At 49.4% G+C, this 14,253-nt stretch overlaps 2 protein-coding genes across 2 annotated transcripts in view; one reads left to right on the forward strand and one right to left on the reverse strand.

Moving 5' to 3' along the window:
• RTCB (RNA 2',3'-cyclic phosphate and 5'-OH ligase) overlaps positions 1–13,940 on the reverse strand; it is a 42,798-nt gene extending 28,858 nt beyond the window's left edge. Inside the window, exons 1-3 of the mRNA XM_068277909.1 lie at positions 13,791–13,940; positions 5,400–5,478; positions 765–832 (exon numbers count right to left, since the gene is read on the reverse strand). Of these exons, the coding sequence (XP_068134010.1) occupies positions 765–832; positions 5,400–5,478; positions 13,791–13,883 (240 nt within the window). The 5' untranslated portion in view covers positions 13,884–13,940. The remainder of the gene's footprint in view (positions 1–764; positions 833–5,399; positions 5,479–13,790) is intronic.
• A 14-nt stretch (positions 13,941–13,954) lies between these two features.
• Positions 13,955–14,253, forward strand: part of FBXO7 (F-box protein 7) — a 41,028-nt gene continuing 40,729 nt past the window's right edge. Inside the window, exon 1 of the mRNA XM_068277911.1 lies at positions 13,955–14,112. The gene's annotated coding sequence lies outside the window, so the exon portion shown is untranslated. The remainder of the gene's footprint in view (positions 14,113–14,253) is intronic.

Here is a 14,253-nt window from a genome sequence, read left to right on the forward strand (position 1 = left end):
CCATATTTACTTCCTTTTAAACAATACCAATTAACAGACAGTCTTGCCGACCATTCTAGCAGCAGTAGTGTCTAAATAACAAGCCTGAAACAAGTATGCGGCTAATCTTGTTAGATTTTTGTGAAAAAACATCTGATCTGCATGCTTGTTCAGGGTCTATGGCTATTACAGGCAGGGGATCAAAGGGAAGCCAGGCAACTTGTATTGTTTAAAAGGAAATAAATATGGCAGCCTCCATATCTCTCAGGTTCCCTTTAAGCTCCAGTCCTACTAGGTGACAACTGGAGAGAAACTGTCACTTGCATAGCTGAACGTTAACTCTTTCAGGCAGAAAATGCAGAAAAGGAACACAGCCTGGGTATTTGTGTGCTATGCACTGTACATACACATGTCTATCTCATCATGTCACCTCGGGGACAATTTAAGCAGTAATAGCTAATAGGGATTGTCAATTGTTTGTGGAAATAATTCTGAGCTGATGGAAAATTATGTAATTTTTAAGCAAATGTGTGCAGCTTGAATGAGGATCCATCTAATAAAGTTGAGGTGAGATTGGATTGGTCCATTTCAAGATGCATGAATTTGCATAAATGTGTGCACAGTTCTGCATCAACTTCGAATTACTGTCATTTGGCTGACCATTCCAAACAGCTGAATAATGATAACACCCAAAAACTGAAATACGTCATCACCTACCCCCCCGTCACTCCATGCCCAGAGCACGTATTACCCTTTTTTTGCTAGACAGTCTGAACATTACTTACATGAATGATTCCAGGCAGAGCTGCCACATTGCCAATCTGCTTCATGGCTGGAAGGAAACCTCCGGCCCCTAATTCAAATAAATAGGTTAAAAGAAGATACAATTAACAGCTGTTCTCTTACATTGCCAGTCAGGACTGATAACACACACACCATTTACTGAAGTCTTCATTAATGAGTACTTGAGGTTAAAATGACAATGAGGCTCTGTCTGAATAGGGGGGGGGGGGGCTTGAGGGGTTAAATACATACTTGTCCTGGCATCGTCAGAGCACAGGAGCCGCATTTCTCCCCCCCCAACAGTGCTGCGGCGGGTGTGTGTGTGTGGGGCGGGGTGGTGATCAGGAGCCCCCGGGGGGGGGGGGGGGGGGGGGGGCAGTTTAGGACCTTTTCTAAAAAATAGCGTTCTGGGGGGTGGGCAGGGGGGGGGGGGGGGGGGGGTCTGAGGGGTGCTGTGGGTGATCAGAGGGCAGGGGGGGCAGATCGGTGTGTTGGTGTGTATACTAGGGTGGCTGCAGCCTGCCCTGGTGGTCCCTCGGACACTGGGACCACTAGGGCAGGAGGCAGCCTGTATAATACGCTTTGTATACATTACAAAGCGTATTATACACTTTCTATGCGGCAGATGGGGGGGGTTAACAACCCGCCGGCGCTGCTATTCGGCCGGCGGGTTGACGTCGTGGGTGGGCGGCGCCTATTGCCGGCGGATGCGCCCCGGCTATCTAGTGCAGAACGAGCCGCCGCCGATGGGCGTATTGCGGTTGTTCTGCACACCACTTTGCCGCCGCCCATGGGCTGTGGGCGGTCGGCAAGTGGTTAACCCCCCCGGCGGTAATCCCGAGCTGAGCTCGGGCTGAGATAAAGTTGCTTAGAGTGGTAAGCCCGAGCTCAGGTCAGGCTAGCCCAAACCGCTGCGCACATTGTTTTCCTGAGTCCCGTGCGGTATCAGCACTGGTCAGCGGGACCCAGGCTTCTCCCCAGGCCACCGGGATCCCCTTTACTTCAATTATTTATCTGGGGATCCCGGCAGCCAATCAGGACGGCCAGCGGCGGTGTGGCGAGAGAGAGAGAGTTTATCCTGTCCAATTCCCCCTCATTTGTCTCTAATCACAAGTTGTAATTTGACCTCTCCCCTGTGTCACCTGACTGCCATGGCAGAGATGGCAGATAAGCTCATTTGAAAGCACAGGATGTTTTAAAAAAAATGCTTACAGAAGTACAGCATTTTCCCGCACATTACAGCTATTACAATCGTGGGCTACTTTGTCAAAATGCAAGTGCTGTAACCAAGACATATGTGTGGTATGCAGTAAAAAAAACAACAACATGCGTGTCTCCATATATATACTGTATTACAAGAGTTAAAATTCCCTAATGATAGGTTCATACCATTCAATTTCCTGCCAGATCGATGGGTCGAACCGATAATTTACAAAATGTCCGATCTGCTCTCGATCAATAACAGGATCGATTTTCAGTTCACTACTGCACACAATTGATGCTGTTATCGATTGGGAACAAATTATAAATTAGAAATTATTGGTTTCGGCCCGGACGGATACACCCTTGAATATTATAGGAGATTTGGAGAAATCCTGAAGCCGTACTGGGTGAGGGCATTAAATGCCATTAAGGCAAAGGATAACTGTGAGGGTAGACTGGGCCGGGAATCCCTGGTGTCACATATCTCGGTGATTCCAAAGGAGGGGAAGGATTTGGCATCCTGCGCGGGATATAGGCCCATATCCTTACTCAACATAGATCTAAAGGTGCTAGCAAAAATCTTAGCAAATAGGATAAACCCAGTATTAAAGGAGTTGGTGCATTATGACCAGGTGGGATTTATGCAGGGGAGGGAGGCAAGGGATAACACCGTGAGGTCGGTAGATGTGATTCAGTGGATTGGATCCTCACCTGGCCCTGTTGTCTTGCTATCTACAGATGCGGAAAAAGCATTTGACAGGGTCAGGTGGGGATATATTAAGGTGTTGTTGGAACATATAGGCTTGGGTGAAAACATGAGAGCCTGGATAGCATCTATGTATAAAGATTTAACGGCCAGAGTCAAAGTAAACGGAATATTGTCTAGCCCCCTGGAAATAACAAATGGAACCCGGCAGGGTTGCCCGTTATCCCCCCTGGTATTTGCCCTAACTCTGGAGCCTTTCCTGAGAACAATTCGCAATAACACAGATATTACAGGAGTAAAAATAGGTCTGACAGAGCATAAGATCGCTGCATACGCGGACGACTTGTTGTTCTATCTGACAAATCCCAGAATAGCTCTGCCAAACTTAATGAAGGCATTTACGGAATATGGGAGGATTGCAAATTTTAAGATTAACTGGGATAAATGTGAGGCGATGAGTATAGGGATGAAGGAGGAGGAAGTAGAACAAATAAAAACAAATTTTCCATTTAGATGGATGAAAGACTCCTTAAATTACCTAGGTATAAAACTGGCGAGAAATACGCAGGAGAATATTAGATTAAATTACTATCCATTGCTTAATATCTTGAAAAAAGATCTAGAAAGATGGGTTAAACTGAAACTTTCCTGGTTTGGAAGGATTAATGTGCTTAAAATGAATTTTATGCCGAGGCTGTTATATGTCTTCCAGGCCCTCCCTGTTCCTCTACCCAGGAGCTACCTGGATGAATTAAGAAGGATGTTTACAAAATTTATATGGCAGAATAGAAGGGCTAGGTTGAAATTTGCATTTATCTCACAGTCAAAAGATAAAAGGGGTCTTGCGGTACCGGATTCCATAAGATATTATCAGGCAGCTGTCTGTACAAGGGTGGTTGATTGGAACAGAAATGAAGCCTCTAAACAGTGGGTGGGGGTGGAAAAGGAATTTGTGGAGGGTGAACTGAGGAAAGCCCCCTGGCTCCCATATGTATTGGAGGATTATCGAATGCCAGGTACACTGGTAGAAAATACCCTGAAGACTTTTAAGAAGGTAAGTAGTAGGAGGGAGATTTCCATGAGCCCCTCTCCCCTTTTGCCATTGCTGGGAAATAGCAGATTCCCACCGGGGTGCCTAAAAGGAGGTTACAGAGAATGGAGGATGGGAAGAAGCCCACAGATTTGCTCCATGATTAGAAAAGGTAGATGGTTGGATGAAAGGGAAATAGCAGAACAACTTCAGGTGATGCAGATAGATAGGTGGAGTATGTATCAATTTAGACATTTCCTTCTCACATTGGGCACGAGGGAGACACTTTCAAGGGAACTGACTCAGTTTGAGAGGCTCTGTCTGATGGAGGGACCGACAAAAGGAACATTAGCAAAAATCTATAAAATATTGGAGGAAGAGGAAGACCATACTCTAAAGTACAAAATAAAGTGGGAGGGGGACATGGGGAGGAACTGGGAGAGCACCCAATGGGAAAGAATTCTGAGGATGACACACAAGGCCATGATGTCCACTAGAATACAGGAATCTGGGTATAAGTTAGTAATGAGGTGGTATTATACGCCAGTTAGATTAAACAAGATGAGTGGGGCAAGCCCAATGTGCCGGAGGTGTGGTAAGGAAAGAGGAGAGTTGCTGCATATCTGGTGGACATGTGAAGGCCTCGCTGGATATTGGGAGAAGGTAAAGAAATATATATGGGAACTGGCTGGAATACCAGTTCAGTCAGGTCCGGAGGTATATTTGCTACATCTGGTGGAAAAAGGGATTAAAGAGTATAGAGGGTCATTGGGGATGCACTTAATTAATGCAGCTCGAATTCTAATTGCAAGAAACTGGAAGTGTCAACAGGCCCCCTCCATAAGGGAATGGTTTACAGAAATAGACCAAACTTATCAGATGGAAGAACTTTCAAGTATAATTAAGGGAAAAGAAAATCGGGGGTGGGATAAATAATTAGAATTCAGAGAAACAGAAGAATACGAGAAGGGTAAGATATAGTGTCCAGAAGGGGATGGGAGGCTCGCCTATGGGCAGGGAGACATGGGCCTGGGCTCGTAGGTATCTGCTGGTGGCCGGGCGGTTGGTGGAGGTGGCACACGGTGGAGTTCCGGGGCTGAGGCCATTATGTATAAATCTTGGTCGGCAAGAAGAGAAAGACAGGTGGGACCGGTGGGTATCTATTCACTACACTGGGTGTGATCTAAATCTCTGGGTGGTGGTTCTAAATCTTGTACCAGTGTCTTTTAGAGGGGGTTGTAAACTGAGGAGAAGGAAAGGGCTTCTTCCCCAAGATGGGAGAAAGGTTAGGAAGGAGGTAGGGCTAATAAGAATTGGTGTAGGAAGAGGTGAGAGAAGAAGTACTGCCCTGGGAACAGTGGAGGTGGGTCAGATTTGGGGAAGGGGAGGGGGGGGGGGGGTAGACACACTTTTAGGAGCATATGTATAAGATGTTGTACTGGTATCTCTTTGTTTTTATTTTTGTAAGATGATGGGAAATATTTATTGTTGGATAAATAAAGAATAAAAAAAAAAAAAAGAAATTATTGGTTTGACCCATCAATCTGATGGCAAATTGAATGAAGTGAACCTAGCATAAGAGTTAAGCCTCCTACATGGTTGAGGATATTGGTAAGGATTGGGACATGGGATCCCTCAACGATGCATCGGAACAGCTGTACACACCTAGTGTGTGCATGAATTAAATGCCAGACTTACCTCCCCCTCGACAGGCATTCCTCAGCTCCTCAAACATCAGCTTCTCCAGGGGGTCATTCACATAGAACACACCCTCCACCTAAACACAACAGAAACATGTCTACATGAGACCAAATAAAAACCATATAGGAAAATCACTGTGTGCAATACACAAAACTTGCACATTCCTATACTAATGCTATAATCACACATGATAAGCCCAAGAGAAGCGCAACTGCTATTTCTCTAGATGCAAGGTCACATCTAGATTTTGTGTTAAAGCAAACTGCACAGTTTCAGAGTATTAGCAGATTGGTGGGCATTGGGCATTGTGTTGCTGATGTGTATGGCGGAATAGTAATGGCTCAGGCACAGTTGTGTTGCAGTGCTGATTTCAGCAAGGTCGGTGTTCTTCCCAGAATTTTTTTCTAGCCGGTTGGCATGAAAAAGTAGCCGGGTGGGGTAGAATGCAAGTTCGGGGCTTCTCTGCACAACTCTGCTTACAACATTAGAGGTGGATGAGGAGGCGAGCCAATAATAAGCAGATGGTCACCAAAATTAGCTGGGTGGAGCACCCGGATAAAACAGCCTGGGGAGCATTAGGTGCATCAGTGTGTAATATGTAATGAGCAGATGTGCAGCAGTGTGTTGAGATAATACATTGTCACATGCAATTCTGTGAACAAGCTTGATGTCAGGTTCAGTGGCGTTGCTAGAGATCAGTGGGCCCTATAGCAAAACCTTCATGGGGCCCTCAGATGTAGGCACTCTTAAAGCGGATGCGAGATGAAAAACCAACTATAACAAGTAACTTGTCTATATATATATATCTTATCTAAAGTTTAGATAGTTTACACAGCATATCTAGCTGCAAACAGCCCGAAAAGTTTATGATTATTTATTCCTGTGATACAATGAGGGCAGCCATGTTCTGTTTGTCACATTGTCACAGGCTGAGGGCTGGAGATGCTATCAGCTTGCCTGTGTGTAAATTCCGTCCCCTCTCCTCCTCTGAAATGAATGGCTAGTAACCTCCTCCTCCTCCTCCTCCTCCTCCAGCCCAGATTGAGCTCCTATAAGCCCTCGCTACAATGCCAAGGCACAAAAGAAGCTGTGGGCGAGGCTTGTTTAGTTTATAGGGAATTAGCGAATTAAAACAAAACAGAAAAAGTATTTGGCTTGAGGAATGCCTTATAAACTATATGAAAGGAACACAATTATGCAATGGGTAAAAGTTTATCTCGGATCCATACCACCTGCCCCTACCCTACAGTAAATTTCCTGAACATCCAAAAAGAATGGACAACATGATCAATAGGACCAATTTTGTAGTGTTTCCCAGTTTTCATGAATTTGCATGCTTTGCAATTACCACAACGATAATTGCCATTTGGTACTAAGTTATGTAACTAGGTGCACGGGGGATGCGTCACCATGTCACCAATAGTGGGGGCTTTTTTGAAGGCAATCAGAGGTTTTGAACCTAGGGAGTTCTTTGACAATTGGGTCCTGTAATAACAGGTTCCAACTTCCAATTCTTCTGTATGATCCATTTGATTTGTTTCTCCAAAGGACTTAGCATTGTGGCATATGTCCTTTCGGCGTCTCCTAATCGGTGAGGACCTGTTTGTTTCGATTGCTCAATTGATAGCATTGTCAAGACATGGAGGTCACATGAAGAATAACTTCTATCTATAAGTCTAGACTGTAGGTCCTGCTCTTGTGCTATAAAATCGATTGTCCTAGTGTTGTTTCTCCTAAGGAGGAGGAACTGACTATAGCCACTTCTCTACCACAGTTTTTTCCCCTTCAAAAGCTCTTCCCATTCATTTGTTAATAACTGTATCACTAATTATCACACTGAAATGATCTATACATTATCTTTTGTGGGAAAAACTAGGCTTTCTTTGGGCAGTACTTTATGCTAAGAATTATATTATTTTATATTGATTTGACAGGGAAGAAGAAGAAAAAAATGAAAAAAATCCACGTTTCTCAGCTCTCAGCCATTGTAGTTTAAAAATAAAATGTGCTATTGTAGATAAAACAGACACATTTTATTTGCCCATTTGTCCCGGTTATTACAATGTTTAAATTGTGTCCCTAGTACAAAGCATGGCGATAATATTTTATTTTGGGTTAGGGGTGAAGGAGTTTTAAAAATAATGAACATGTATTTAATTTTTCTATGGTAAGTGAATAATGGTGTATTTGAAAGTAGTTTAACTTTTTGGCCACAAGATGGTGCTATACGTACTCAGTTTTCTAAAAATAGAAAACAGAACCAAATATTTACATGTGTTTATAGGTGTTTGTAAACAAGGACGTAGAAAAGCGTGGCAGAAGTTGCTAAGTGGATAGGGCACAGATCGAAAAACATGTTCAGGATGGTAGCTTGCTCAGTGGAGAATGGTGCTGGATGCCGTTGGTTTCCGATAGCCCTTAATGAGGACCTCGTTATCCACGATGTGCAACTCCAGGTCCAAGAAGCAAATCTTCTCTGGGGACCAATCTATCGTGAATTTCATATTGACATCATTGCAGTTAACGTAGGAGAGGAATTCATGCACAGTTTGGATGTCACCCGACCAAAAAGTCAGGATGTCGTCTACATATCTGGACCACATTCTCAAAAGAGCACGAAAAGGATTTCTCTCTGAATGTATATCTTGTTCTTCCCATGCACCAAAAAAATATAGGTACACGCGACTGGCGTCCCCATGGCTGTGCTGGAGAGCTGTCGGTACCAGGAGCCTCCAAAAAGAAAGGCATTGTGTTCAAGGACAAATTTAAGTTATTCACAAATATAGTTTTTGAAACTATCATTATTGCTGCCTCGATGACAGGTACATCCTTACTGCCTCAAGGCCAGCATTGTGTGGGATTCTGCTGTATAGACTTGTGACATCAACGGTTACCAACAGTTCTCCTGTATGCCACAGGGAGGATTCCATAGCTTCTAGAAACATCAAGGGTATCACCCAAATGTGAGGGGATATTGTCTAAGCCACATCTCAATATAAAATGTAAGCTTGGTTTGTTGGAATTCCGCTTTTTCTGCATGTCCTTTAGTTTTGGTAGTGGCTATCCCATAGACGCCCACCTCTCCAACTATAGGGATTTTCCCGTAACGCACAGCCTCTCCTATTCTAAGATGGTGCTCCATCTAGTCACGTGTCCACTTTCTATATCACGTCACTACACGTTGCACCCTTCTCTTTCTTTTTCCTGTTCTCTGTTTTTACGTTCATCACTCTTCCAATTTTTTTTTCCGCAGCCAATCTTATCAGCTACCTGCATAACTTTCGCTTTATGGTGCAAACTCTGTCTTTCCCCAGCAGGTGTCACCACTGTGCTGCCTTTATAGGCCAATACAGCCTTCTTGAGTACATTTCTCTACTTGATCCACGATTACACGATCCAGGACAGCACAATTTGGATATCTGCTATTAGATTTTACACCTTTATATCTAAATATCCAAAATTTCCTTTTGCACCAGTGCAAATTTTATGTTTGGCCGATGAAACTTTTCAATGTGAGACAATACTGCTTCACTTTTTACGCGTCTGTAGATTCGCATGACGTTACTTTACGCGTGAGCGTTACACATGACGCCATTGGCATCCTTCCTCCCCAAATGCTTTTAAACACCATTTTGTATCACACACATTGTGCACATCCAAGCCTCAGAAGAAGCTATTGAAGCAAAACGGTCGTCATGCCGTGCACCAGATGGCACCCACTGCTCTTCCCACATCCCCTCCACTTCACAAATGATAAGTATCAACTTAAATGTTATTTGTACTACACAAAATTAACTTTTTGATAAGAATTGAATGCAAGTGCATCAGCAATAAATCAACATTAGCAGTGCAAAGCCTTTCACCGTGTCTTCTTGTTGTTGTATTCTCCCCACCAGACTGCCAATCTAACCATTCTCCCCCACCAGCCTGCCATTCTCTCCCACCAACCTGCCAGTCCAGCCATTCTCCCCCACCAGACTGTCAGTCTAGCCATTATCTCCCACCAGACAGCCATTCCCCCCGCCAGACTGCCAGCCCAGCCATTCTCCCCCACCAGACTGCCAGCCCAGCCAGTCTCCCCCACCCAGACTGTCAGTCTAGCCATTATCTCCCACCAGACAGCCATTCCCCACCAGACAGCCAGTCCAGCCATTCTCCCCCCACCAGACTGCCAGCCCAGCCAGTCTCCCCGACCAGACAGCCAGTCTCCCCCACCAGACAGCCAGTCCAGCCATTCTCCCTCACCAGACAGCCATTCTCCCTCACCAGACAGCCAGCCCAGCCATTCTCCCCACCCGACTGCCAGTCTAGCTATTCCCCCACTAGACAGCCAGTCCAGCTATTCTTTCCTACCAGACTGCCAGCCCAGCCATTCTCCCTCCCCCACCAGACAGCCAGTCTCCCCCCACCAGACTGCCAGTCCAGCCATTCTCCTTCACCAGACAGCTATTCTCCGTCCACCAGACAGTCCCCCACCAGACAGCCATTCTCCCCCACCAGACAGCCAGCCTAGCCATTCTCCCCACACGACTGCCAGTCTAGCTATTCCCTCACTAGACAGCCAGTCCAGCTATTATTTCCCACCAGACTGCCAGTCCAGCCATTCTCCCCCACCAGACTGCCAGTCCCAGCCCATTCTCCCCCACCAGACTGCCAGTCCAGCCATTCTCCCCCACCAGACTGCCAGTCCAGCCATTCTCCCCACCAGACTGCCAGTCCAGCCATTCTCCCCCACCAGACTGCCAGTCCAGCCATTCTCCCCCACCAGACTGCCAGTCCAGCCATTCTCCCCCACCAGACTGCCAGTCCAGCCATTCTCCCCCACCAGACTGCCAGTCCAGCCATTCTCCACCACCAGACTGCCAGTCCAGCCATTCTCCACCACCAGACTGCCAGTCCAGCCATTCTCCACCACCAGACTGCCAGTCCAGCCATTCTCCACACCAGACTGCCATTCCAGCCATTCTCCCCCACCAGACTGCCATTCCAGCATTCTCCCCACCAGACTGCCAGTCCAGCCATTCTCCCCACCAGACTGCCAGTCCAGCCATTCTCCCCACCAGACTGCCAGTCCAGCCATTCTCCCCACCAGACTGCCAGTCCAGCCGTTCTCCCCACCAGACTGCCAGTCCAGCCATTCTCCCCACCAGACTGCCAGTCCAGCCGTTCTCCCCACCAGACTGCCAGTCCAGCCATTCTCCCCACCAGACTGCCAATCCAGCTATTTTTTCCCACCAGACTGCCAGTCCAGCTATTCTTTCCCACCAAACTGCCAGTCCAGCCGTTTCTTCCTACCAGACATCCAGTCCAGTTGTTCTCCCCCACCAGACTGCCAGTCCAGCCGTTCTTCCTATCAGACTGCCAGTCCAGTCGTTCTCCCCCACCGACTGCCAGTCCAGCTATTCTTCCTACCAGACTGCCAGTCCAGTCGTTCTCCTGCACCAGACTGCCAGTCCAGCTTTTCTTCCTACCAGACTGCAAGTCCAGTAGTCCCCCCCCCCCCCCCCCCCCCAAGACTGCCAGTCCAGTCGTTCTCCCCCACAAGACTGCCAGTCCAGTCGTTCTCCCCCACCAGAATGCCAGTCCAGTCGTTCTCCCCCCACCAGAATGCCAGTCCAGTCGTTCTCCCCCACCAGAATGCCAGTCCAGCTACTCTCTTCCACAGACTGCCAGTCCAGCTACTCTCTTCCACCAGACTGCCAGTCCAGCTACTCTCTTCCACCCGACTGCCAGTCCAGCTATTCTCTTCCACCCGACTGCCAGTCCAGCTATTCTCTTCCACCCGACTGCCAGTCCAGCTATTCTCTTCCACCCGACTGCCAGTCCAGCTATTCTCTTCCAAAAGACTGCCAGTCCAGCTATTCTCTTCCAAAAGACTGCCAGTCCAGCTATTTTCCCCACCAGACTGCCAGTCTAGCTATTCTCCCCACCAGACTGCCAGTCTAGCTATTCTCCCCACCAGACTGCCAGTCCAGCTATTCTCCCCACCAGACTGCCAGTCCAGCCGTTCTCCCCACCAGACTGCCAGTCCAGCCATTCTCCCCACCACTGACTGCCAATCCAGCTATTTTTTCCCACCAGACTGCCAGTCCAGCTATTCTTTCCCACCAGACTGCCAGTCCAGCCATTCTCCCTACCAGACATCTAGTCCAGTCGTTCTCCCCCACCAGAATGCCAGTCCAGCTACTCTCTTCCACCAGACTGCCAGTCCAGCTACTCTCTTCCACCAGACTGCCAGTCCAGCTATTCTCTTCCACCAGACTGCCAGTCCAGCTATTCTCTTCCACCCGACTGCCAGTCCAGCTATTCTCTTCCACCCGACTGCCAGTCCAGCTATTCTCTTCCACCCGACTGCCAGTCCAGCTATTCTCTTCCAAAAGACTGCCAGTCCAGCTATTCTCTTCCAAAAGACTGCCAGTCCAGCTATTTTCCCCACCAGACTGCCAGTCCAGCTATTCTCCCCACCAGAATGCCAGTCCAGCTATTCTCCCCACCAGAATGCCAGTCCAGCTATTCTCCCCACCAGACTGCCAGTCCAGCTATTCTCCCCACCAGACTGCCAGTCCAGCTATTCTCCCCACCAGACTGCCAGTCCAGCTATTCTCCCCACCAGACTGCCAGTCCAGCCATTCTCCCCACCAGACTGCCATTCCAGCCATTCTCCCCACCAGAATGCCAGTCCAGCCATTCTCCCCACCAGAATGCCAGTCCAGCCATTCTCCCCACCAGAATGCCAGTCCAGCCATTCTCCCCACCAGAATGCCAGTCCAGCCATTCTCCCCACCAGAATGCCAGTCCAGCCATTCTCCCCACCAGAATGCCAGTCCAGCCATTCTCCCCACCAGAATGCCAGTCCAGCCATTCTCCCCACCAGAATGCCAGTCCAGCCATTCTTCCCCACCAGACTGCCAGTCCAGCCATTCTTCCCCACCAGACTGCCAGTCCAGCCATTCTTCCCCACCAGACTGCCAGTCCAGCCATTCTTCCCCACCAGACTGCCAGTCCAGCCATTCTCCCCACTAGACTGCCAGTCCAGCCATTCTCCCCACTAGACTGCCAGTCCAGCCAATCTCCCCACTAGACTGCCAGTCCAACTATTCTCCCCACCAGACTGCCAGTCCAGTCATTCTCGCCCACCAGAATGCCAGTCCAGCCATTCTCCCCCACCAGAATGCCAGTCCAGCCGTTCTCCCCCACCAGACTGCCAGTCCAGCCGTTCTCCCCCCACCAGACTGCCAGTCCAGCCGTTTCTTCCCCACTAGACTGCCAGTCCAGCCTTTCTCCCCCACCAGACTGCCAGACCAGCCGTTCTCCCCCGCCAGACTGCCAGTCCAGCCGTTCTCCCCCGCCAGACTGCCAGTCCAGCCGTTCTCCCCCGCCAGACTGCCAGTCCAGCCGTTCTCCCCCGCCAGACTGCCAGTCCAGCCGTTCTCCCCCGCCAGACTGCCAGTCCAGCCGTTCTCCCCCGCCAGACTGCCAGTCCAGCCGTTCTCCCCCGCCAGACTGCCAGTCCAGCCGTTCTCCCCCGCCAGACTGCCAGTCCAGCCGTTCTCCCCCGCCAGACTGCCAGTCCAGCCGTTCTCCCCCGCCAGACTGCCAGTCCAGCCGTTCTCCCCCGCCAGACTGCCAGTCCAGCCGTTCTCCCCCGCCAGACTGCCAGTCCAGCCGTTCTCCCCCGCCAGACTGCCAGTCCAGCCGTTCTCCCCCGCCAGACTGCCAGTCCAGCCGTTCTCCCCCGCCAGACTGCCAGTCCAGCCGTTCTCCCCCGCCAGACTGCCAGTCCAGCCGTTCTCCCCCGCCAGACTGCCAGTCCAGCCGTTCTCCCCACCAGACTGCCAGTCCAGCCGTTCTTCCCCACCAGACTGCCAGTCCAGCCGATCTTCCCCACCAGACTGCCAGTCCAGCCGATCTTCCCCACCAGACTGCCAGTCCAGCCGTTCTTCCCCACCAGACTGCCAGTCCAGCCGTTCTCCCCCACCAGGTTGCCCGTCCAGGCATTCTCCCCCACCAGGTTGCCCGTCCAGCCATTCTCCCCACCAGGCTGCCATTCCAGCTATTCTCCCCACCAGACTGCCAGTCCAGCCATTCTCCCCCACAAGTCTGCCAGTCCAGCTATTCTCCCCACCAGACTGCCAGTCCAGCCATTCTCCCCCACAAGTCTGCCAGTCCAGCCATTCTCCCCCACCAGACTGCCAGCCCAGCCATTCTCCCTCACCAGACAGCCATTCTCCCTCACCAGACAGCCATTCTCCCCCACCAGAAAGCCAATCCAGCCATTCTCCCCCACCAGAAAGCCAATCCAGCCATTCTCCCCCTGCACCACCAGCTCAGACAGGCGAGGAGCTGTAACTCTCCACCAGGTGATAAGTGACAAAAAGGGTGTGGGACCTTCATGTTGGGGACGAATCCATTGCGGATCCTCCAACAGTTCTTGCTGATCTTGTCCAAATACTGCAACTCGTCATTGTAGCTACGGCTCATGGTTGCGGGTCCACACTGCCAACCGGCACCGGAAGTGGAAATCTGTCACTTCCGGTCGTTCATGCGCGTAACCTCCGCTCCGCCTCTTGTAATATGGGGTAATAGTCGCTGCGTCAAGCTATAACCTGACTTCCGCCAGCCGTAGCATGGCGCAGGCTGGTCACGTGACAGAAAAGCATCCGCGCTGAGGAGCATAAGCTGCAGATTTGCAGAAGGGTCCTCTGCGCAGGTATAATACATCTCTAGCACCCCCTATTGGTGCCACTGGGCACCAGGGAGGGACCTCATGAGTTAGTGTAGGGTCAAGTGGCTAGGCGTTGCCATGACCAAACTGTCGTATTCCATATTTGCCTGCCTGGGGGTGGGGGGG

The sequence above is a fragment of the Hyperolius riggenbachi genome, chromosome 3, assembly GCF_040937935.1.
Source record: "Hyperolius riggenbachi isolate aHypRig1 chromosome 3, aHypRig1.pri, whole genome shotgun sequence".
Classification (NCBI taxonomy): domain Eukaryota; kingdom Metazoa; phylum Chordata; class Amphibia; order Anura; family Hyperoliidae; genus Hyperolius; species Hyperolius riggenbachi.